Source organism: Limtongia smithiae, assembly GCF_038497785.1.
Source record: "Limtongia smithiae strain NRRL Y-17922 unplaced genomic scaffold V1518scaffold_11, whole genome shotgun sequence".
NCBI lineage: Eukaryota > Fungi > Ascomycota > Lipomycetes > Lipomycetales > Lipomycetaceae > Limtongia > Limtongia smithiae.
Window position 1 is genome coordinate 216,017 of NW_027117632.1, and position 23,230 is coordinate 239,246.

General features: G+C 55.1%; 7 protein-coding genes across 7 annotated transcripts; 2 read left to right on the forward strand and 5 right to left on the reverse strand.

Annotated features, from left to right (window-relative positions):
• Positions 1-1,147: 1,147 nt before the first annotated feature.
• V1518DRAFT_428978 (uncharacterized protein) lies at positions 1,148-5,724 on the reverse strand (the record flags this gene model as incomplete). The annotated part of the gene is made up of 6 exons (XM_066906110.1): positions 1,148-2,029; positions 2,084-2,335; positions 2,386-2,649; positions 2,701-3,125; positions 3,178-3,387; positions 3,441-5,724. The coding sequence occupies 6 exons, from the start codon at positions 5,722-5,724 to the stop codon at positions 1,148-1,150; spliced, it is 4,317 nt and encodes a 1,438-aa protein (XP_066757851.1).
• Positions 5,725-6,920: 1,196 nt separating this feature from the next.
• V1518DRAFT_421060 (uncharacterized protein) lies at positions 6,921-9,464 on the reverse strand. The gene is made up of 2 exons (XM_066905131.1): positions 9,331-9,464; positions 6,921-9,274 (listed from the first exon to the last, which is right to left on the reverse strand). The coding sequence occupies exons 1-2, from the start codon at positions 9,400-9,402 to the stop codon at positions 7,115-7,117; spliced, it is 2,232 nt and encodes a 743-aa protein (XP_066757852.1). The 5' UTR covers positions 9,403-9,464; the 3' UTR covers positions 6,921-7,114.
• Positions 9,465-9,868: 404 nt separating this feature from the next.
• V1518DRAFT_406987 (uncharacterized protein) lies at positions 9,869-11,272 on the forward strand (the record flags this gene model as incomplete). Its single annotated transcript, XM_066901972.1, has 2 exons — positions 9,869-9,956; positions 10,014-11,272. 2 exons carry the CDS (start codon positions 9,869-9,871, stop codon positions 11,270-11,272), a joined length of 1,347 nt encoding a protein of 448 aa, XP_066757853.1.
• A 71-nt stretch (positions 11,273-11,343) lies between these two features.
• Positions 11,344-11,998, reverse strand: V1518DRAFT_421062 (DNA directed RNA polymerase). Its single transcript, XM_066905132.1, has one exon. The coding sequence runs from the start codon at positions 11,953-11,955 to the stop codon at positions 11,731-11,733; it is 225 nt and encodes a 74-aa protein (XP_066757854.1). The 5' UTR covers positions 11,956-11,998; the 3' UTR covers positions 11,344-11,730.
• A 41-nt stretch (positions 11,999-12,039) lies between these two features.
• V1518DRAFT_421063 (uncharacterized protein) lies at positions 12,040-13,423 on the forward strand. The gene has a single exon (XM_066905133.1). The coding sequence runs from the start codon at positions 12,092-12,094 to the stop codon at positions 13,370-13,372; it is 1,281 nt and encodes a 426-aa protein (XP_066757855.1). The 5' UTR covers positions 12,040-12,091; the 3' UTR covers positions 13,373-13,423.
• Positions 13,337-15,609, reverse strand: V1518DRAFT_421064 (cactus-binding C-terminus of cactin protein-domain-containing protein). The gene is made up of 2 exons (XM_066905134.1): positions 14,621-15,609; positions 13,337-14,570 (listed from the first exon to the last, which is right to left on the reverse strand). The coding sequence occupies exons 1-2, from the start codon at positions 15,455-15,457 to the stop codon at positions 13,437-13,439; spliced, it is 1,971 nt and encodes a 656-aa protein (XP_066757856.1). The 5' UTR covers positions 15,458-15,609; the 3' UTR covers positions 13,337-13,436.
• Positions 15,610-16,233: 624 nt separating this feature from the next.
• Positions 16,234-22,913, reverse strand: V1518DRAFT_86325 (uncharacterized protein). Its single transcript, XM_066906697.1, has 3 exons — positions 19,227-22,913; positions 17,618-19,055; positions 16,234-17,566 (listed from the first exon to the last, which is right to left on the reverse strand). Exons 1-3 carry the CDS (start codon positions 22,794-22,796, stop codon positions 16,320-16,322), a joined length of 6,255 nt encoding a protein of 2,084 aa, XP_066757857.1. The 5' UTR covers positions 22,797-22,913; the 3' UTR covers positions 16,234-16,319.
• Positions 22,914-23,230: the final 317 nt, after the last annotated feature.

Here is a 23,230-nt window from a genome sequence, read left to right on the forward strand (position 1 = left end):
GGCAACTCAGTAAATGTTCTAGGCGTAGTACTGGCCGTGGCAGACAGTACAGTGGAGTTCGCGCTGACTGCAGCAGCCGCCGTCGTAGCTATCCTTGAATTTGCAAAAGGTACTCTGCTCGCACAAGTATTCGCGGTCTCCTCCCTTGTGTCTTCTTTATCTGTGTAGAGTGATTACTGTATGTCCTCTGCTCTGTTCCTCTGTTTTGCTGCAACCTCGATTTGGTATTTAACTGCCAGAAGTCGCGCGTAGTATGCGAGGAACGTCTCTCTGAGTCCGCGATGTGTCTTCTTAGTCATGCGGTGACGGAAGTTGCACAGAACAACAGAGCGTAGATTAAGCAAAAGCGAAGAACAATATTGAAAATCCTCTCAAGATAAGGACGTAGTTCGCACTCTGATAGAAGTCCATACCCATGATTAGCAGTCGGCCTGCTCGTACACATACCTCAAACAGCCAAGTTCACTCATCGATATCAAGACTTCCACAATGCTTAGATAACTGAATGACACCGAAGTCAGAAAACTCGGTAAAAGTAATAACTCATGCAGAAGCTTGATATATCTTCGATTGAATCCAGTTCTCTGCTCGCGGATGTCGCCTTTTGCCTCAGGCGACGGTTGTTATGATAACAATGACCATCCGTTTATGTATCCAAGAGACAAGTGAAAATGTCAATTTTCGTACAGAGCTCAAAGCAGACTGGTAGTGAGTCTGACGGTATGACTTTCTGTTGCAGTGACTATATAGGCGTCGATGCGGATCAGACAGATTACACAAGACCACTCGCGTCGTTGTCGCGTCTTTCAGAACGAGATCTTTATGCACAATTTGTCCTTGCATGTTGAACCCCATTCGCCAGATTACGTCCCGCTTCAAGTAAATAGCCACAATAAGATTTTGCCCTTGACCTACGCCATTCTATACTGCAAAGTTACTATTCAAAGCATTTACAAAGGAGCCACTAACGATGAAAAACAGTAAGCACTAGCCAACTAAATGTCTATACTTGTCGAGTTGTGAACTTAGAAACTGTAAACCACACCCAAAACGTAGCATAACTTACACCCAACTTGTAACTAACCAACCTTGACATAACACATTCAAAGACACTAAATCACAAATCCTGATATCCACTTAGTCGTTCTCATTCGGCCACCATTTGCCTGATATCCGGGATAACCTCACTAGCGACTTGTCCGACAGTCCTGAGCACCTCGTTCCGGTTCCAATTCAGACGGCATCTGTATGCGCCATCGCTGAGCGCAGAGTTGAGCTGCTCGAGTTGCTCGATCGCAAAGCCATCCGTCGAGTTTGTCAGGTTCTCGTGGAACGCGGTGAGAGCCTCCATATCGAGTTCATAAGGAGGGTGCTCGACGCCTGTAGACTTCAACGGTTGCTCTATTTCGGTAACATCGGGGGCGCTCTCGGTTGTCGCTATTGTCAGAGATGCCGATTCTGTTGTTGCAAGAGGTGCTGTAGAGATTGGCGGTGCTTCAGCGGGAAGTGCAACGGCCGTCGTTATCGCTGCCGATGCAGTTTCTGTAATAGCCAGAATACTCATAACCGACGGCGCGCCAGCATCGCTCGTTGAAGCTGAAGTCTCCGATTCTCTCGTAACCGGTAGCGGAGTTGGAACTACCGCTTCTTCTGCCAAAGGCTGCGAGTCAGGCACATCCACCTTCATCGCATCTTCTACCCCATGTTCCACATTCCCATTCGGTAGCGCCTTGTGCCCATTCTCAGTAGGTTCCACAATATCATCATCGAATAATGAATCAATAGGCACGACCCTGCTTTCTGTTGTCGTCGTCTCTGCTGCCTCCGTTGCTGCTGCTGGCGTCGCTTCGTGTTGTAGCTGAAGCATTGCCTGAATCTCCCTCTGCTTTTCCAACTGTCGCTGAAGCTTCGCGTCATACACTTTTGACCGCTGCTTCTCGCGCTCAAACATGCGTTCGCAATCCAGCAGGAATTGAGCGTCACCAATCTCGTCCACGGACACTTGCACATTCGCAAACATCTCCGAAGCCTATAAATCACATCAATATTCATGTCTTCATAACACACCAGACTGGTATCCCACCTTAAGTATCTTCTCACGATCCCCGCTTGTATTGGCATCTTCGAGAATCCACGCGACGTCCTGCAAAAACTGCTTAGGCAAGCAATAGTACCCGTTCCACAAACGGTCTTCTATGACGTCGAGATCCATGTTATGGTATTTTTTACCGGTTCTGTGCTGTAGAATCATCTCATTATCAACTAGAGAGTATTCATACTCGACTTGTGGCTCTTGCGGGGCTCCGTCAAACAGATGAAGCAAGTATTCCTCGTCCTATATCGTGTTAGTTGGTTAAGTGATCAACTAAGACACAAAGAGCTCACAATTGGCGGCTTGCGAAAGCGTTTATATCGCGCTTTCAGCAAATCCATCAACCCGCTAAGCTTGATCTTGAGATAATTCTTCAACCGCTTGTCCTTCTCTTCCTGACTCTTCAGCTCTGCCTTAGACGGCTGTCTAGGTGGCGGTGGTGGAGCCTTGGGTAGAATTTCAAGTTCCCGACGTTTCCTGTTCTCCTTGTCAGGATACTCGCTTGGCTCTTTGGCGATGTGGTCCATGATTCCACTAAAGAATTTAAATCGCTCATCCTGGATGTTGTCAGCTATCGCCATGTCAGCATAGAAAATGCACAAACTTACAAAGCTGGACTTCAGAATCTCAATCCTGTTTGCCTGCGAAAATCCAAACAACGACTTAATCTCGTGATCCAGAAAATCGTAAGACTGTTCAACAACTCCCAGTACCAAAATCTGCTCCACCGGCGAAATTCCGCGCAGTAGTCCCTTAAACGTAGTCCACGCCGACGGGGACAATGTGTGATACCACGAATCAACATTTGGGATGTATACCACACCAGGCGTATGCCGTCGAACTTCAACGAACAACTGCACAACCGCCGCTTCCACCGTTCGGGTGGGATCGCCGAGGAGAGTTGCAAGGTCAAAGTTCTGCACGTGGTACCCTTCAAGATATTGCATAGCTGCTGCGCCGAGATACTCTTGACCCATTCCGGGTGCACCAGAAATCAACAGCCTTGGTCGGAATACGCGCGATGATTCAAAATCTACACTAGTTAGCTCTCATTCAACGAGTAGGACAACAAACGAGAAGCCTACCCTCCATCATCTTTTCCCGTGCAAATCCGCGATCACTGATGTCTTCTTCGTACATAGCCTCTTCAGCGATGGTAAGTTTCCGCTGTCGCGGTATCAGATGGTCTAGTGCAGCCTTGATCTTCTCCAAGACCGGGGCGAGAAGTGGCTCTATACGATCTGGTAATGGTGCTGCATTCGAGGCTGTAGATCGCTGCGAGGATGGAATAATTTCTGGAAAATTGTTAAGTAATGGAATACAACCCCTAAAAAAATGGATATCGTACTCTTCAATGACATGATGAAATCGCGAGGAGCTACTGTAATACTCGAGGGATCAATCACGAGCTTCTCGTCGCTATTATAGATCTGCGGATACCGCCGCTGAATAGCGCTCAGCGCCGACTCGGTGCATAACGCGCGCAAGTCCGCACCGCCGTATCCCTTGGTCAGCCTCGCAATATGCGAGATAAACGACGGATCCAATGGTGGATCCCATTCCTTAGTGTGGATATCGATAATCTTCTTGCGCGCATCGGCATTGGGCAACGGGAAGTAGAACTCGCGGTCGAATCTGCCGGGTCGCCGCAGCGCAGGGTCAATTGAGTCGGGACGGTTAGTTGCGCCAATGACGATGACTTGGCCGCGGTTATCCATGCCGTCCATTAGCGCGAGCAGGGTTGAGACGATAGACGCGTGGATCTGTTCCTGTTTGGACGATCGTACCGGTGCGAGACCGTCAATCTCGTCGAAGAAGATGATACTTGGCTGCGTGTTCCTCGCCTCCTCGAAGAGCAAGCGCAGCTGACGTTCAGCCTCGCCGACCCATTTCGACAACGCATCTGCACCCTTGCGCATGTAGAACGAGATTTTGCGGTGCTCAGTCGAACAACTTGCCGCCAGCGCTCTCGCGACGAGCGTTTTACCTGTGCCGGGTGGACCGTGGAACAGCACGCCTCGGGGCGGGGTAACTTTGAAGCGCTGAAATACTTCAGGATACATCAGTGGTAACGCGACCATTTCCTTGAGCTGGTTGATGTGGTCGTCAAGGCCGCCAACCGCGCTGAAATCAATGTTCATGTCGACCCCAAGGGGATCGGTGTCGGATAAGCTGCTCTTCTTTACAAGTCCTAAGGAGCCAGCGGGGTTTGTCATTTGCTCAATGTCGCCGAGATTTGGCATCTTGTTCGCCGCGTTCTTGGCGCCCGCTTCGTCATCAGACGAGTCCAAGTCCGCCGCGCCTCCAGCCGCCTGCAGCACGTCGCGAGGGCGCGAGCCAAAGAGCGATTTGACGCCCGCGCCACCAAACGGGCCAGAGGTAGAATAGAGTCGCCTTGAGCCTGTATTATGCCGTCGACGAGGGGAAGATGGTGCGAGAAAGTCGTCGTAGGACTCGATTGGAGGGGGGGGCAAGATCTGGTAGTTTACCTGTCGCCGCGCCCGCAAGTTCTTACGACGAGAGGCCGGGGGAGGACTGAGATCTGCGAGTTCCTGATCTATAGTCAATCCACCGCCATCATCATCGACATCATCATCGTCGTCGTCATCGTCATCGCCATCGTCGTCATCGTCGTCGTCGTCATTGTCGTCCCTCCGTCGTCGGTTGTTGTTGCTCTTCTTTGAATTGCGCTGCGATGATTGCCGCGCATTTAATCGCGAAGACCGACGCGTACTCCTGCGTCTACTGTTTCCCTCTTCAAAATCTGAGTCCTCGACGACAAATCCTTTCATTGCAGTAGGCTCCTCGCTGGATTCAGAGTCGGCGTTGTGCTCCTCGGCGCTCTCGGACGATGGATCAAGATGAAATTCTTCATCATCATCACCGCCTTCCTCACCGCCGCCGTGGCGGTCACGGCGCGATGACGACGTCGTCTTCCTTGCCGACTGGCGCGGAAACGGTTGTGCTTTCTGCTGGAGCAATTGCTGCCGAATCGAGGTCGCCGATAACCTGCGTGTGTGAAGCGGTGGCGACTTTGACTTGTTGAGGCGGTTCTTTGATGACGATTTTGATTGCCGCCGTGCCGTTCGCGAGTACGATTCTGCTTCTTCATCGTCCTTGTCGTCGTCGTCGTCGTCTTGATCGTCGACATGGTCGTGGTTGTGATCGTCGTCACCGTCGTCCTTCGCCCCAACCGAGCCACCGACAGCATTCGCGTCCGAAGACGGTGCCGCGCTGATCCCCGCAAGACGGCGGCTAGACCGCAGACGCAGACGTACGTGGAGACTTCTGCCATTCGCGCCAGATGCCATATTGTCGTTCTCAGAGTCCGAATCAGCGTTGCTCTTGCCGTTCGCGTTGTCATCGCTGTGCTGTTCCTCTTCTTCCGCATCATTATCCTCATTATCACTATGTTCCACCTCTGGTTCTTCCTCCTCCTCTTCGTCGTCGTCATCTTCATTGAGAAAGTCAGACGACTCTGCGTAGTTGACACGCCGGCGCGTCGACCTCGAGCGTGCGTTGCCGTAGTCATCGTCCTCGCCCTCCTCGTAATCATATTCATCCGCACGCCGCCGCCGCGACGCAGACGGTGATGAGGAGGAAGTGTTGCGTGTGCGTTTGCGCTTCGTCATTGTTGGCCGTGCTTGGTATACGTGCGCGGCTTGGTGTATGGGTGTTTGCAATACGAGCAAGGCGCGAGCGAGAGGAACGATTCACGTTGGAGAGTGCGTCCCAACAACGACAGCAAGCGCGCGGAAGCGGGCGCGATTCGAGCGGATCGAATACAGGATGCAATGGGTGTAAGAACGAAGGAGGAGCGTGCTGCGGGCTTGCGCGTGGTTGGGACGGCCAGTGCTCACCACCGTAAAATCTTATGCGCCATCGCCACACCTCGCCCAGCCGCGGCCCTCGACTCGCGCTACATGTCGTGTTTATCGGGGTACGATGTCCGCTGGATGCGTCTACACGGTGCTGCGCGGAAGCGACGTAGATGCAGTTCGTGGACTGTGATGCTGTGCCGTTGCAGTTCATACCAACGCGACCATCAGCCACGATCAAGACCAAGAGCCCTGACGCACGTACACACACTCAGGAGCAAATCATGGGCGTCTATCTACAATCGACGAGTGTCCGCAGGCATTGTGCGCTGGAAAACGCGTCGCCTGCGGCATCTCAACTCACCACGACCTCCTCACCGCCGTCCCCATCGACACGGCCGGCTTCGCCGTTCCAAACGGCCATCACTCTCCCGGGCAGCAGGTGCACATGCAAATCTTAAATGCTCAGGGGCGTCATTTCTCCGGGGACAAAGAACGGGACAACGCAGCGCGTGGCGACCGCTGGCAGAAACGCTCGTCCATCTCGGCCGCCCAGATCGCCAGCTCGCGGCCGCCGCCAGCCAAATGCATATGCTGTACGCAAGTACCCATATACCTATAGCTCATGGCCGTGGGTGGGCCGCTTAGAGCCGCCCTGTGCGGCGAAAACTGCGCGCGGGCAACGGCGACATTCAAGTTTTCTTCTTCGTGCTCAACCGATACATGCCAATGTATACTCCTCAGCGCTCTTGCACGCGCATCCACTCGTCTTCGCGACAGGTAGGCAGTCTCGTCGTAACAGCGTCGCGTCTGCGAGCGCGACCTTGTCCTGCAGCTGATCAGCATTGTTGTGTTTTGCTAGAGGGTTTTGTAACAGAAAGTGTGACTCAACTCACGACGCAAAAATGGTATGTGACTAATGAATCACGGCTCGCGACCGGCGTTTCGACCTCTCTTCCCTCATGGCTCCATGAAATGTTGCCGGCAGCACAGACACTAACTGGGATGGCTGTTAGCGGGAAACTTTGAAATTAAATATTAGACAACATGATATCATTAGTTACCACCACACCTCAATCATTAAGAAACATCTATACCCCAAACCATCCAAAATAACACAAAACACCTTGTTCGTTGCACTTTTGTTAGCATATGCATATGTCACCGATCCTGCTTTCTTGTTTGCCCCTTCATCTCTCTGTGGCTACATCTCCTCACTGAGAACACTGAGCCAACCGCTCCCAAAATCGTTTCGCAGAGCTTCAACACGCTTCCGATACTCCTCGCCCTGCTTCGTCCACTCGTTCTCTGCCGGCAACAACGGCGGCAGTGGCATTTGCTGATGAATACCTGACACGGCTGATACCGGTGCAGACGCTGGTCGCAGTGGCGGCGATGCTGGCGACTTTGTGTTGCCGCTGACGTTGCTACTGCTCGTGGCCTGCGACAGCGCGCTTGCTTGGTCGTCGCTACTATTGTCTCCACCACCGCCCGTGTCGAGCTCAACCATGCGTCGACGACCAGGTCGTTTCCGCGCCACTGGTCGCGCGTGTGCTGTGACACGTACAGCGATCGGTGCCGGTAACTCTGTGCTCGCTGGGCGAGGCAGAGTCACAGCTGGCACAGTCGCAGAAACAACTTTGACATTGTTGTTCTTACTCCTCTCCTCGCTCGCAAACGATGGCTTGCTCGGAGCCGGTGACGGCGACGGCGAGCGCTTGAAGAAGTTAAAGCCCTTGAATGACGGAAATATGTCGGTGTTCTGCGGCTCTAATGGCGGAACGGGACCACTCTGTAGATCCTTCCTTATAGGCGCTGCGTCATCGAAATATGATGTATTCTGCCGTGACGCGAGCGGGGTAGGTACAAGCTCCTGAGCGCGCTCCTGCAGTTGTCGCTGCTCGAGCACGCCGGGCTGTGTTCCATCGAGCAAGATATCCTCGATATATCCCGGCATGTTTCTAAATAAATTGAAAATGTTGACGCGGTACGACGAGCCGTGTGTCTTGACAAAGGGATTTCCAAGCACCCAGACCTCAGAGATATTCGGCGCACCAGTTAGCCGTGCAAGTTCCATGGGATCTGAAAGCTTGTTCTCACGCAGGTCAAGGCGTTCGATCGATACAAGCCTGTCTAGGCCGGCAAGCGAGACGAGGTTGTTACCGCGAAGGTTGAGCACGGTGATGGCGGGTAGCGGGTGGTGCGCGAGGGAGTGTAGGGACGAGATCACGTTGAAGCTGATGTTCAGCGAGACGAGACTTGTCAGGTTTGACAGCGCCTCAGGAATCGAGATTAGGGAGTTGCAAGACATGTCGAGCGACACGAGCGAGTCAGCTAGTGGGGCCATGGATTCGTTGGAGACGCATGAGATGCCGCAGTCCTGCAGGGCTAGGTGGCGCAGGCCGGTCCAATTGAGCTCACCCAAGGCTCGCATCTTGCCATCTTCTTCCCCACTTGAGCTTGAAGCTGACGATGCGACAGAGGATGCAGATCCAGCCTGTGGCCGTGTTGTCCCTGTCACCGTCACCTTCGGCAGCGTCAGATCCACCGGACTGTCTTCGCAGTCAGACGCGACCGAAGTGCAGTAAGATGGGATGGCAGCAGATTTGCTCTTGCGGCGGTGGTCCATGTCGTCAAGTACCAAGTCAACAAGTACCTCGACTGGATCGTCGAGCGCACAGCGCTTGATTGACAGCATTCGCAGGCGTTCCGAGAGTGTGCTCCAGCCGAAACACAGCCGCACGTCCAGATCACCGAGTTCGAGTGACGTGAGGTTCTTGAACACCGTGACTGGCACAGCGCAGCTGGAAGGATAGTCCTCAAAACCCTGAATCAGCTTCGCCTTGCGGTCAGGCGCAAGCCTTATGGCCGGGATGACTGAGAACGCAGAATATAGGTACTTGATATCAGCCTCGAGATCTTGGCGCGCCTTGTCGTGGTCGGCGAAGGAAAAACGACTGAAGATCGCAGACATGCCGGACATTGTGCTGCGCATTGAGGTCACGCTTTGCAGGGACTTGCGATCTGCGGGTAGTAACCGGGACGAGGCATATGGTGCGGCGAGGTACGCATTGTAGTCCCGTCTCGCGCGCGCGCCCACATCGTCGTAGTCGTCGTCGTCGAGAAAGTCGTTGCCGTTAGTATGGTACGAGTGCTCACGGGGCGGGTCGACGGGAATTGACAGGGGCCCAACGGAGAGCCCGAGGTCGTGGAAACGTGTGAGCAGGTAGTAGAGATGATGAGGGGTGAGCGCAAGGCGAGCGGACTTTGAACGAGACGAGACGGGTATGTTGAGCGCGTGAAGTGATGAGGAGAACACTGACGCTATTGCATCTTGTGTGCCGGGCCGCCGCGGGTTTGCCAGCTGTTAGAGAGGGGTCAGTTCAGACAGACGACAACACTACACACAGACGCACACACCTGGCGCTCGTTTGTGCGCACGAAAGACGCGAGATTGCGGACATAATCGTCGCCGCCAATGAGGTCCGGCATGGCGGTAGCGGCGGACGGCACCGCAGACTGGAAGAAAGACGCAGCGCTGGCGGTTGTTCGTGGCAAGGCGTTCGCGACAATGGCGGAGGACGATAGTTCCGTCGGCCACTAAAATCCACGTGACTGTCAGCGCGGGGCGTGTACCAGGGCTAGGGTGATGCTTCCCCGCCTTTTGCCCTGCTCTCCGCAACTTCGCCAACCGCCGTCGTTTCCCCACACTCCCCAGACGCCTCCGACCAACCGCTCCCCCCCCCCCCCCAGCATGGCTGAGCCCGCCGCCGCCAGTACTGCACAACGCCGCAATACTGGCGCCATCGCGGCTACTGCCACCGCGCCGCCCAGCACCGGCGCAAAGCAGCCTACCTTCTCCAAGAACGGCGTGCGCATGGGCCGCCCGCCAGGCACAAAGAACAAGCCCAAGCCTAACGGGCCCAAGGTCGGCCGACCCTCGCTCAACACGATCTTCATGGTGCCCCCGCACCATGCCGCCGTTATCGCCGCCGCCCGGCGTGGCAGCAGCGGCAGCGCCGATCCCGCGATGTCCTCCGCTGACGGTGAGTCTGCGAGTGCGCCGTGCACCACGCGTTTCTGCTGACCCCCCGATCGCGCAGACCCCGCCGCAGTCGCGGCTGCCTATGAAGCCGCAAACACGATGAACATCCCGATCACTGATGACATGCGCGTCGAACTCGGCCTCCTGCCTTTCGACCCCGCCGTGCGCTTCAAGCACGGCTACCTCGCTAAGCGACAGAAATGCCGCTACGCGGTTATCCCCGTCTACTCCAAGGAGGAGCGCCTGCTCTTCGCGAAGCTCCTCCGCGACTCCATCGCAACCGGAGCCGAGATTTCTGACTGGCCGCACATGACAAAGCTCTGGAATCCCTTCGCCGACGGCAGGCTCGTCTTCTACAAGCTCCCACAACACCTCAACTCTTACTTCCGCCTACTCTCCGACTGCGCGCTCGCTCATGCCATTGAGCATCCCTCGCAGTCGCGCAGCAGACTGCTTGGTGCCGGCATCACCCTCACGTCGCGGCCGGAGTCTTCTTTTGAGCGCAAACTCGACGAGGGCGACATGCAGGCCATGATGCTCGCTGTCGCTGTCGCGGCCGCGTACCTCCCGGGCTTGGGTGCCACAAAGGAGCAGCTCGTCTCGGCACGCAATGCGGCTGATATCAGCAGCATCGAGCGGATGATCGACTCGCTCGACGTTGAAGTGTATCGCCAGCTCGAGGGTCGCGACGCGCAGATCGATCCCGCGACCGGCTTCAGGAAGCGCGGGCGCAAGCCGGGCGCAAAGAACTCACGCATTCGCATGATTGATTTGTCCCCCACGCAGACTTCCACCACAAATGCAGTTGGCAGCGGGGATGTGTCGATGATCGCGGCGTCGACACCGCGCGAGGTGCCGATCTCGCCGTCGTCTGCTGCATACACAACCATGCAACACCCGTACCACGAGAGCTCGCGCTCAGCAATGACCTCGTCACGCCGCGCATCCTCAGCACTGGAGACGTCATCAGTACCGTCGATGCATCCGCAGATCTACCTCTCGCAATCCCTGTCGGCATATGAGCCCTCAGGTGTGTACATGCCGTACTATGCCGCACTCGGCACCGCCTCTTCGTCATCGGCCATGCCGTTGGAACGGTACGCGCTCGTGTCTGGTGCCTCAACTACCGATTCCGGTGCAAAGACATCAGGGGTTCTACCACCTGTGCAAACTACCATATATGGCACTCAAGGCATGCTCAGCAGCGGCGCCGGCGACGCTGCGAACAGCAACTACAACAGCAACGGGATGCTTTCGGACATGTCGCAGGACGGCAGCTCGGGTAAGAGCCATCGCTACCCGGTGCAGTACTTTTAATTTATCTGTCGATTATGTAACCGGAGCTGGTACTCTGAACGCAATTGAACGTTGGGATGATTTTTGGGAGTATAGCAATATCTGCTGCGGGATGTGAAGCGTGGAGAAGAAAAATAGTTGGTTAGCGGCGTTTTGTCTGTCAGTCTGGAGGAGTAGTGCGACTATTGCGTTGCTTAGGATATCTGCCGAGGCTTGCTTTGCTTGCCCTTGTTTATTGTAACTAGTTCAAAACGTGCCTTTGATTAATACATGTGGCTTAATGTCTGCAGTACTGTCTTCCCGTTCGCGTCCACCTGCACTCCGTGACTGTCGTGCTTGTTGTGTATGCATGTGATCACGCACGAAGTTTGAGGACTGTCGTTGAGTAAATGCTGAGTTGTGTGGTATTGAGTGGCGCAGAACCGCCACGACGTAGAAGGCGCCGTCCTTCGCGTCCGTTCCGCTCCTCTGTTCGATCTCTATCGCGCCTCGAACTGGACCATTCGTCGCGTGCGTTGCTTGTACAGCACGCGGTGTCCGCACTCGCGGCAGCGCACGGGATCGTTGCGGTTGAGAGTGTTCTTCGCGGCGCAGTTCGCGCAGAGGTATGTGATCGCCTGTGTCGGCTGAAACGCCCGACCAGCGACGGCTGCCGCGGAGGATGAGTTCTGCACAGTTGGCGGGACGAAGGCTTCGCGGTTCATTGTGCGTGTATGTGTGTAGTAGAAGTGGCGATGGATGACAATGGGGTAGGAAGAGGGAGAAAAAAAACACTGAACGCCGGGAGCATCGCGACTACCGCACTCGGCGCTCGGACTGGGTACGCACGACCACGGTACCATGCCTCTCACACCGCTCGTTCTCCGCGCACATCGCCCGTTCGCACAGCTTGTGTTTAGTGGGCATGCAGTAGTTGCGGCTACTGCGGTGTCCTGCCTGCGGCAATTGATGCTACAGCCACGATGCAATGCAAGTAGCGGCACCCGACTTCGCGATGTGTGCTCTCGGCGGTGGAGTAGCACCAACAGCAGCAAGAAGAACAAGCCCCCCGGCCCGCCAGCAAAAGGCAAAATCCCTTTATCACCCGCCAAAAAACTTTCGCCGCCATCTAAATCTCCCGCCTCTCCCGACGCCGCCTATGTCGCGGCCCTTAACGCGCCTCCACCACCCCCCGTGCCCTTGGCAGCGCGCATGCGCATGACACCCTCGCGCGCCGAGATCGTCGAGCGCGGCAGCGACACCGTTTCCGACCGCGTTGTGCCTCTGTGGCCGCTCTCACGCGAGGCGCTGCCGACGCTGCAGCTACACCTCATTCGCACGCCGCGCGTATCTGCCGCGCTCTCATTCGCACAGCTCATGCGCCTGCTTGAGCGCTCGCCCGAGCCCGAGGTGCTTCTTTACCAAGCCGAGCCGCACCGACTGTACTTCATCGTGCTATACGCGCTTGCGTTCGTGTTTGCCGTGTACGGCCTGATATTCCTGGACTGGGCCGCGCGAGAAAGCTGGGAAATCTTTGCGAATAACTACGATGATCTACCGCCGGTGCACAACGCGCTGTGGCTTGCGATTCGCTCCGCAGTGACGCTCGCGCTGTTTGCTGTCCCCGCGGTCTGCGCCGTGCTCCTCGTCATGTTCCCCACCCGCCTCGTCCGCCGCCTGTCCTACCTCCCTGCTGGCATCACACTCCCCTCGCAAGTCTCCCCCACCCGCGCGCCACTCGTGCTAGACGAGCCTTACGTCCGCTTCGTCGTACACCCGCTACTGCCACGGCGCGCATCACCCGTCATCACACTTCCCGTGTCGCAACTCGACCGCGGTAAGAACATGGGGCAAACTCGCGTCTGGACCGGCGACGGTCTTTACGGGACAGCGTCCCGTTCACAGTTTATGGTGTTCTTGTTCGAAAAGGGCAACAAGATCCCATGGATCGTCGATCGTCAGGGCTGGTTCTGGGGCGATGGCCGCGTGTGGGATGTGCTCTTTGGAAAGCAGTCCGTCGAGGACGCCGAAAAGGGACTCAGCGGCGACGACCTCATTCGCATGGAGAAGCGTCGTCGCAAGTTTGAGGAAGAGCAGGCGAAAAAGAAAAAAGAGTTGCCTCCTTCCCCAGAGTCGAAATAATTTTGTACATACTCCGACCTAGTTCATACATAGTTCATCATAGATTACTGCATCTTCTAAAATTCTACTTGCGATAGAAAATCTTCTTGAACCGGAAATGCAGCTGCAGAATGCCTTTGTCGAAACTGCTGCGAAAACCGTTCTCCCTCCGGCTCGAGTAATCCCAGTCGCGGTCGACGATCCGGAACGCAATGTCCTGGTACGGCGCTCCGGCGATGAACTTGATCAAACATGTCTCCGCACCGGTCGAGTCCGCCGCCGCATCCGACGCGGACGAACCCTGCTGCTGCTGATTGTCGCCGTCGTTCTTCTTGTGGTCCCGGATCACTTTATACGTTGGTGCGCGGGGCGAGTCGATTAGTTCGGGGTAGAATATGTTGAACTTATAGCCCTGCACAATCTTTGGTGGCGGATTATCCTGGCTGTAGTGCGTCTGGTTGTACCGATTCCAGTCAAAGCCCATCTGCACGCGATTGAAGTACCGCGGCTTCAGCAGGCCTCCGTCGGCGTTCTTACCGCCATCCCTGGATGAAGCACCAGTCAGCTCCTCTTCCTCATTAAAGATCTCCTCGTTATCGTTCGTCCCACGCGCAGCTTCGCGGTCAAATAGCCGCTCCGCGGTATCGTCTTCATCATCCTCCTTTGTGCCAAGTGTCGACGTGGACGACGGCTCGCCATGCGTGAGAGGAATGAAAACCGTACTATCCACCTTCTCACGCGCAGCCTCCAACGCAGCAAGGAAATCCTCCTGCGAAACTGCTACTGTTTTCGTCTTTGCAGGCGCTAACTCTAGCAAGTCCATATCCGGCGTATACTCGATCTTCGAGCCACTACCACCACCCTGCAACTGGCGCTTCACCTCTTCCACCGCGCACTTCGCGACACCTAGTTGCGCTATCTGTGTAAACTCGCGCAATTTCCTCGCAACATCGTCATGCACAGCGTCACAATTCGCGCGCGCCTTGCGAATATCAAGCTCTTTCTTCAATGCGGTCCAGAAATCCACGTCGACAGCCGACGACGATGAAAGGAGGACCTCGATCTTGTCGTCCAGTGCACAGAGGCCGGCGTAGTCTTTGTCGCGGAGGATGCCGTCGATATCGTCCGAGACTATGTGTAACGAGGACGACTCGGATTTGTTGCGAGATTGTTCGAGCTGAAGTTTGCGCTTTGTTTCGGTACAGATGGCGAGGACGGACTAGGCAAGTTCAGTTTCTCTTTCTCATCATACTCACTCAAAATGCTCACCTGCCAGAATTCCTGGTTATACCGCCTCGTCTCAAGCTGTGCAATCTCGGTCACTCCCTTTACCACCCCCTCGACTTCCACGACCCCAAGTCCTTCCACAACCTCATACGCTGGCGGCGGCGTCTGCATCTCCGCGCCGGTACTCAACACAAACCTGCCACCATCGCTCTCAGTCTCGTACGCGTTCTTGCCCTCATCGGCTGCGAGAACAAACATATTCGCGACAAGCCAATCCAGCGGGCGCGCGCGCGCCTCGCGGATACGGATCCATGCTCCCTTGCGCAGCTGCTGCAGAGCGAAATCGTCCTCGCCCGCGACCCAAGCGCGAAGTTGGCGCTCTTCAACAATACTCATACGACCCACGCCGCCGCCGCGACGGGCGGACGGCCTGCCGCTGTGCGGATTTGAAAAGGTCGGCGGCGGAGGAAGTGGCACTCGCGGTCTGCGGGATTCGGATACAGGATGCTCCTCCTTCGTAGATTGTTCTTGCGCCGTAAGCGCACGTCGGTACTCGTAAGGACCCTCACTCTCACGAGGCGGCGGTGGCGGCGGCGATCGTCGTCGCCACGAGCGCTCATGATCTTCCCTCCGCAGCCGTCGCGGCGACCGCGGCGATCGTTGCCGTCGAGAAGCCGTCTCCCGCCGCCTCTTCATCCTTCCAAACTCATCCGCATCGTCGCTGTCGCTGTGCGGTGGGTCGCGCCGCGTCGGCGCTGACGATCTAGCGCCCTTCTCGTCGCGTCGTCGCTCCTGCTGGCGGCTACTGTCGTCGTTGTAGCGCCTACTCTCGTCACGATGTTGTGACGACGAGTGCGACAATGAAGATTGGTACGCCATGCGCTCGCTGGTGACTTACTCGCTGCTGTACATGGATTGGGGGATGTTCATGATCGTTGTGGCGTTGTGGCGCGAAAAGTGGCTATACCGTGCTGCGATGGGACGCGTTTGTCCACATTCGCGTCCGGTATCACCAGCTGGACGCTTCAACACGAGCAGGCCTCTTTTCTACTGATCTACAGGAGCTTCCTTCTACACTGCACAATGGCCACTCTCCCGAGAAAATACAGACTCGTAATTGCACTATTGTTGTCTCATCACCACTGCATACCCTCTCCTACTCCATCACGGACTTTATATATAGCAAAAGTGGTATATATTAGCAGCAACTAAACCAAACTATTATACAAATAAATCAAAATCGCAAGATTATAGGTAGATGTACAATATCACTGGTCTCCAACAAAATAATTAAATTCCAGCAACATACAGCATATCCTCTCCAAAAACCAGTACATGTCCTCTAAAGGCCTTAGGCGACTGCAGTATTATACATATGTAGTTAAAAGAGTGACTTTTGACAGTGTGATCGCCCGCCGTCCTATTCTGGATTCTGAGTATGTGAATAGTCAAGAAATTAATATCATGGCATAGCCGCAATGCAGACTTTGAAGTGAAGCGTAACGTAGCAATCATCGAGGGCAGTAATATATCAATGAAACTGTCGAGCACAGTTCTAATATCAGTTAGCCATGCACTCCTCAATCAACTTCAACATTATGCAACATACCTAAGCAAAATCCAAACACCAGGTAAAAATAGCCGCTAAGATAAGTGAAGCGGCCATATCCCATGCAAAACAAGCTATGTAACAAGCCAATGCAAAAAAATTAACGTATGTGTCAAAAAAGCAATGGTGTTCTTAAGTCCAGCCAAGTGAGTTCTCGCTATTCACAGGCACTGAAATTCCGCGCGCAGAAATCGGACCCGAGCCGTGTGCGGAACCGCTCTCCTGGCTACGGTGCTGCGGCAAGAATGTCGGCGAGCCGCTATTGCTGCCACTGCCGCTAATGCCTGTCATGCGATTCGTCGCCATCGCCCCAACGCCTAGAGGAGCGGAAATCTGTATCATATTTGGTGAAGCAGCACTAGCCGCTTCACGCTGTAGGCGTTTGATTTTGTATCGTCTCGCAACGTAAAATACGCCAATACCATATAGAATCGCACCGCAAACCGAGCCAACGGCTATGCCGACCGTAGTTCTCATCGTTGACTCGTTTCCGGTACTATCACTCGTGTTCTGCGCCATGTCTAGCGATCCTGATGAAATGTAAGACATAGAACCGCTTCCGCGAGAGTTGGCACTGCTCGAACTGTCACCAGCACTGGCACTTCCGGTGCTTGTCGCACTCGCAGAAGCTTCCTGTCCAGCCGCAGATTTAGTCGCGCTGCTGCTAGTAGAACCGCTAGACGACGCCACCAATGGGATGGACGGGTCTATCAGGTTCATGAGACTGTTCACGGTGCTGTCTGGGTTATTATATAATGCCGATGTCGCTGTGTGCAAGTCCAGATAAAGAGTATCAATCAAGTCCGACGGAACGTACACTCTCGCGACCGATACAATATATGACTTGTCCGTAGTCTCATACGGCACAATCTCCTCAAGCACGGTATCATTGATCGAAATGTTCAGACCATACGATAGACCCTCAGGCAAGTACTTGAAAATCTGTGCAACCGATAGCGAATGCGACACAATGAACTCGTAGTTCAATGCGTACGTGAAACCAATCTGAACGAGCTCCGAGTCGTCGGGAACAGTCGCAGAACTGTCGGAGGGAGCGATCGCGCTAGGCAATGAAGTATCGGTCGTTGCACTAGGCGCCGCAGTAGCAGAACCCGTGGTCGACGTGACTACCAACTCAGTTTCCGTAACAATCGCAGTCGGCAGCCACTCCGTGCCAACGATATATGTAGCCGAAGACACAACCGTGTACTGCACGGTCTGCGTCGACGTTGTAACGGTATCTCCACCCGCATTATACGAAGTCGCTGTCGCCGTAACAACAGCAGGCGAAGCATCCAATCCAGATGTGATAGTAACGAACGTAGATGGGGTCACTGTCGTCGCCGTAATCGTGGTGGCAACAGCCACGCTCGTAGGTACTGTAATAAGTTAGTACACTGTTAATGATCAAAAACATGACTCCAACATACATGATGACGCAGCAGGAGTTATCACTACAGTGCCGTTCACTGTGGTCAATGATGACAGCAGTGTCGACTGAGCAGACATAGAGGCGGAAGATCCAGTGGCTGCAGAAGTCGCGGTAGCATACGTAACGGTAGTCGTAGCATTCGCCACTGTCGTTGAATCAGAGGCTGTTGAACCAGAAACCGAGCTACCAGAAATTGTGCTACCAGAAGCCGTGCTTGAAACTGTTTGCTCGATCGATACACTAGTCATTGACGTTGTGATAGTAGACATCGCAGTGTTAGCTCCGCTGGTAGATGTGACAATAGGCGACGCCGCTGATAATGTGTAGCCAGACTTCGTGATGTAAACGGTTGACGAATTATCAGAAGAAGACATTGAGGCGCTCACTGTCGTGCTACCTGTCACATACGAAGACGTCGCTAAAGTATATCCAGACGACACAGCATAAGTAGTTCCGGACGCTGAAGCAGTAGCCGACACCGACGCGCCGGAAGTAGCCCATGAAGTCGAGCCAATGGACGACTCAGTCGTTGACAATGCGTACCAAATTCCTGTAGCGTTCGATGCAACCGATGATGAACTGCCCACCAGTTGAGACGTGCCTGAAACGGTGCTCGTCTGAGAAGCAAATGGCGACGGGGTCGAGGTAGACTCCGTCGACCCTCTAACCGAAGCTGATGTCACGCCAGATGATGACAAGCCGGACGACAGCGTTGTACCCGTGGACACAGACGAAGACGTCGAGGGTAACGGCACAGTGCTGGTAGACGACAATACAACAGAAGTAGTTCCAGGAAGCATAGCAGATGAAGCACTCGACGACGACACCACCGAAGCGATCTCAGTAACAGATAGCACACTCGAACTAGTAACCGACGAGGTAGTCGCAGCCTGTAATGATGACAACTCGCTTGAAATAGTAGCCGACGACACGCCCGACGACGCCACAATCTCCAAAGTACCAGTTGAGTTGATCGTCCCGGTCGAACTTGCAGCCGGTGAGCTTCCGGAAGCAGTTGTGATTGTCGAATCAGATGTAGACGACACCACCACGGCTGAATAATCAAGAATAGTGCTTGCATCTGTGGACGCCGAAATACTGCTCGTAACAGAGATCGAAGCCGATACGCTGGTCGGCGTGGCAATAGCAGTGCCAGAGGAAAGAGTGGTAGGTCCTGACACCGAGTAGGTCTCCGACGACACAACAATTGCTATTCCGCTCGTAGTAGTCGAAGAGCTACCCGACACACCAGCGGTAGTAGTAGACCCTGTCTCCGAAATCGTGTAAGTCTCCGAGAACTTGATTGCCGATCTTGTCGCGGTAGTCGACGACGAAGCGTCATCAGAAATCGTAGATGCTCTCGGCGCCATAGAAGGAACAACACCCGACGTTGAAGTCGCGCTCATAACATCCTCCGAGGTTGAAGTCGCGGAGATCGAAGCACCGCCCAGAGTCGAACTTGCCGTTGCCAAAGAATCGCCCGAGATCGTCGCGCTGGCACTAAAAAGAACAGTGCTCGATCCGGAAACGTAGAAAACGTAAGCACCAGATGAGTAAGCGCTAGACTCTACCACAGCTGTTGATACAGGCGAAATATCAGCGGAGGTAATGGTAGCTGTTGCGATAGTCGAAGTAGGCGACGCGTCGCTCGACGTTGTCGTAGCAACGCCAGAGGAATACACAATCGAATCGGAATACGAAAACTCTCCAGATGAATAGACACTGGCCGACTCTGACACAGCCATCGAAACAATTGAAGCGGTACCAGATATTGTTGTAGAATCCGCGGTAGTCAAAGAAACCGCAGGGTCGCTCATGGTCGCCGTAACAACACTCGAGGAATAAACGATCGAGTCAGAATACGAAAACACGTACTCTCCGGAAGAATAGACGCTCTTTGATTCCGGTGCGGTAGTTGAGAACACAGTGCCTGAAATAGTCGTGGCTGTAGCCACCATCGGAGAAAGTAACGGTTCGCTCGACGTAGTCGAAACAGCGCCGGAGGAGTAAACGATTGAATCTAAATAAGAGTACTCACCAGACGAATACACGCTTGGCGATTCCGTCATGGCGGTCGAGACAAACGATGTATCGCCCAAGATCGTTGGAGAGGCAGTAGCAGTTGAAGAAATCAGACCGTCGCTCGAGGTCGCAGTAGCCGCGCCTGAGGAAGAGACAAGATCCGAATAGGGAGCCGGGTCGACATCAGACGAGTACCCACCTGCCAATACTATGGTGGACGAGCTGACACTGCCGAAAACCGTCGGAGTCGACGTCGTAGCAGAGTCAATGCTCAAGGAGGAGCCTGTCGTCTCTAGAGCGATGCTTTCAGTTGCGTCCGTTGACGACGGTAACAATGAGTTCACATAGACTGTCGACGAGTCCGCACTCGTCGCATCTACCGAAACGGCGGACATAGTCGCAGTCACACCGACATCACTGTCCAAGGCCATGGTGTGTGACACCTCGCTGATCGCCGTCTCGGAAGCAGTCTTCGTCACCGACACTGATTCCGCAGACGAAGTGCTCTCCACGGCCGATGCAGTTGATTCAGGCGAAGCGGTCACGCTCACCGACGCCGAAGCAAACGTGGTCATCACGCTGTCGCTTGGGCTGGCCAGGAACGAGGTCGCTGTGATGGCGGAGGGCTCATCCGGATCTTCATTAGTCGTGTACGTGATGTAGATAATTGAAGTCTCGTAGGGATCGTCGTAGGAGGTCTCCACATGGTAGTCAGACTCTGTCGACAACGGAGTACCCGAAATAGATGTGACTGTCGAAGGCGAGACCGAAGGCGAGACCGAAACGGAGACCGCAGCCAGTGTCTCGATGGCGGACGTGGCTGATGGCGAGAACGTGTAGGACGCTGACTCTGTGGTGGAAGCAGTGTCTGTCGTCGCCGCAAAATCCGACGAAACAGTGGTGAACGCTACAGTCTCTGTCACGGAGGAGATCTCTGTCGACGATGCGTAGTCCGCTGTAGACGAAGCTACTTCAGCAGTCATAGTCGAGACATCCACTGTCAACGAAGCCACTTCGGTCGCCTCTGACGAAGACGCGTAGCTTGCCGCAGAGGTAGCACGTTCAGCTACCGCGGTTGAGGACACGGACTCCGAAATGGATGTAACAAATTTGGTAACAGCAGACGAAGCGACTGCAGTTGCCTGAGTAGAGGAGGCGTAATTCACTGTAGACGAAGCAACTTCAGTAGCCCCCGTCGAGGCATCCACCATCGATGAAGCCATTTCAGTCGCCTCCGTCGATGACGCATAGTCCGTCGCAGATGTGGTAACGTCGGTCGCCTCAGCCGAAGACGAATAGTCAACTGTCGACGAAGCAAGTTCTATCGCTGTAGATGAAGCGACTGAGGTGGTCTGTGTCGAAAACACATAGTCCACCGAAGATGTAGCAGCTTCAGTCGTCAAGATAGAAGACGCATAATCCACTGTAGACGAAGCAGCATCAGTAGCCACCGTCGAGGCATACACCATCGATGAAGCTGCTTCTGTCACATCGGTCGACGACGCATAGTTGGTCTCTGTCGACGAGAGAGCACTGGTAGTCGCGACATCCGAGTACGAAGCATAAGAGACAGATGTCGCGTACGCAATCCCTGTCGATTCGGTGGCGGATGTAAAAGACGCAGTGTCTGTCGTGGTCGGCACAAGTGAGTCAGTCGACAAAACTTCCGTGGTAGAGCTTTCGATGTAAGAGGACACAGCGACGGTAGAGGAAACAACCGTCTCCTCAGTCATCGATGCGCTTTCGGTCGCAGTGGCCACAGTCGACGATAGGTAATCCGAGGTCGCCATGTCTGTTACACTGGCATCAGAGTATAAACCATACGACGAGACGGTCGAGGCAGCCGAAGTTGCCTCGGATACGGCAGTCACGGTCGAAGATGCATAATCGGATGTCGAGGAAGCAAGTTCGGTTGCCTTTGTCCCCGACCCTGATGCAGTTACCGAGCCCTCAGTGATCGCGGCGTCCGTCTCGGACGTCTGAGTGTACGGAGCATAGGACACGGAGGTCGCGTAGGCGTCGTCGGTTATGAGCGCGCTCTCAGTGGTAGACGCGGATACGGTTGACGAGCCAGAATCAATGGTAATGAAAAACGTCGTGAGGGTGCCCGAGTACGACGCAGATGCAGAATCTGAAGTCGCGGCAGCTGCGTCGGTGGTTTCAACCTCAGCTGCACTGTCTGTGGTCGATGCATCGACGGCGACTGTCGATGAGGGAATATCGATTTCCGTGGTCGACGCGTCCGTAAAGGTCGATACATCGGACGCGAAGACTGTTGCTGACAGTCCGGTCGATTCGGCCGATGATTCGGCTGTTGATGTCGCTGCGGTGACTGATGTCGCAGAATCGTACGATGGGACCTCCGTCTCGGTGGAGAAGTACGAAGTAGACTCAACAGATGTGGCGGCGGCAAGATCGGACGAGCCGACCGTCGATGTGCTCTCGACAGTGTATGCTGAACTCAGCGCAGTCGCAGTTAGCGTCAATGCGGACTCGGCCAAGGTCGTATCCGACGCATCGGTATATGACGCATAGGTCGTCGCTACGGTATCGGACCAAGATTCGGCGGCGGTCGATTCGGCAGCAGCAGTCCCTGAGTAGGACACTGAGATGTCAGTCGTAGCGTCTATGTCGGTGGAGATAGTAGGGTCTGTCGATAGTGGCACGCTGCTAACGACGGTCGATGGTGTGGTCCAGTCGTCATCTTTCGAGGAGGCGACGACGGTTGAGCTCGGCAAGATGGTGTAGAGGGTGCCGCTGACGTCGAAGACGGTGATAGTGGTGTCGTCAACGAGGGAGGTGGTGGCGGCAGCGGCCGTGGCGGACGCGTCATACGCACTTTGCGAGGAGAGGAGGGTATCAAGCGAGGAGTGGTATGACGAGGAAGCGGCAACAGTAGACGGCGGCTCGGATGACGAGACGAGAACAGACGTGGGCGAGTCTGTCGAGTTGGAGACGCGGACCACCTGACGCTTAACGACGGTGGGGTGGTGGTGGCGAGCATAATCGGCGAGGGTGTCTGCTTGCGGTGGATCACGTCTCCGGGCGCGGTGGAAGAGGAACGCGTCTGCAGGCGCGGGAGCCAAGAGGAGGACCACGAGAAGAATGCGGAGGGCGGTGACCGCGCAGGCGGACGGAGCGACGACGCCGCGCATCGTGGAAGGGGTGTGGAGCAGACACGCGAACGAGCGACGGCGTGCTGAGCTGGGGGGGAAGCTGCTGGAGGAGGTAGGCGGACGAGGAAGAGGAAGAGAGCGGCGGAGCGAAGCGAGGAGCGGAGCGGCGGCAGCCAGCGCGCCCGCGCAGGGGCGCACCGCGAACACAGAAAGGGGCTACCGCGCAACCGCGCCGTCGCGCGTTGCTTATGCCGCAACTAGGCGACGGCTGTGAGCACAGCGCCGCTCCGCGCTAGCCTTGGTGGTGTTAGCGCGGCCCCTGCCCACATTCCAGTCACACTCAGCCCAGATTGGCTGTGAGCCGCGGCGGCGACGCGTGTGCCGCGTGCACCGTCGCGTGCACACAACAAACAGCAGCGTCAGCGCGCGGGGCCTGTACCACACTCCAGGGGCACCCCTGCGGGCTCGCACGG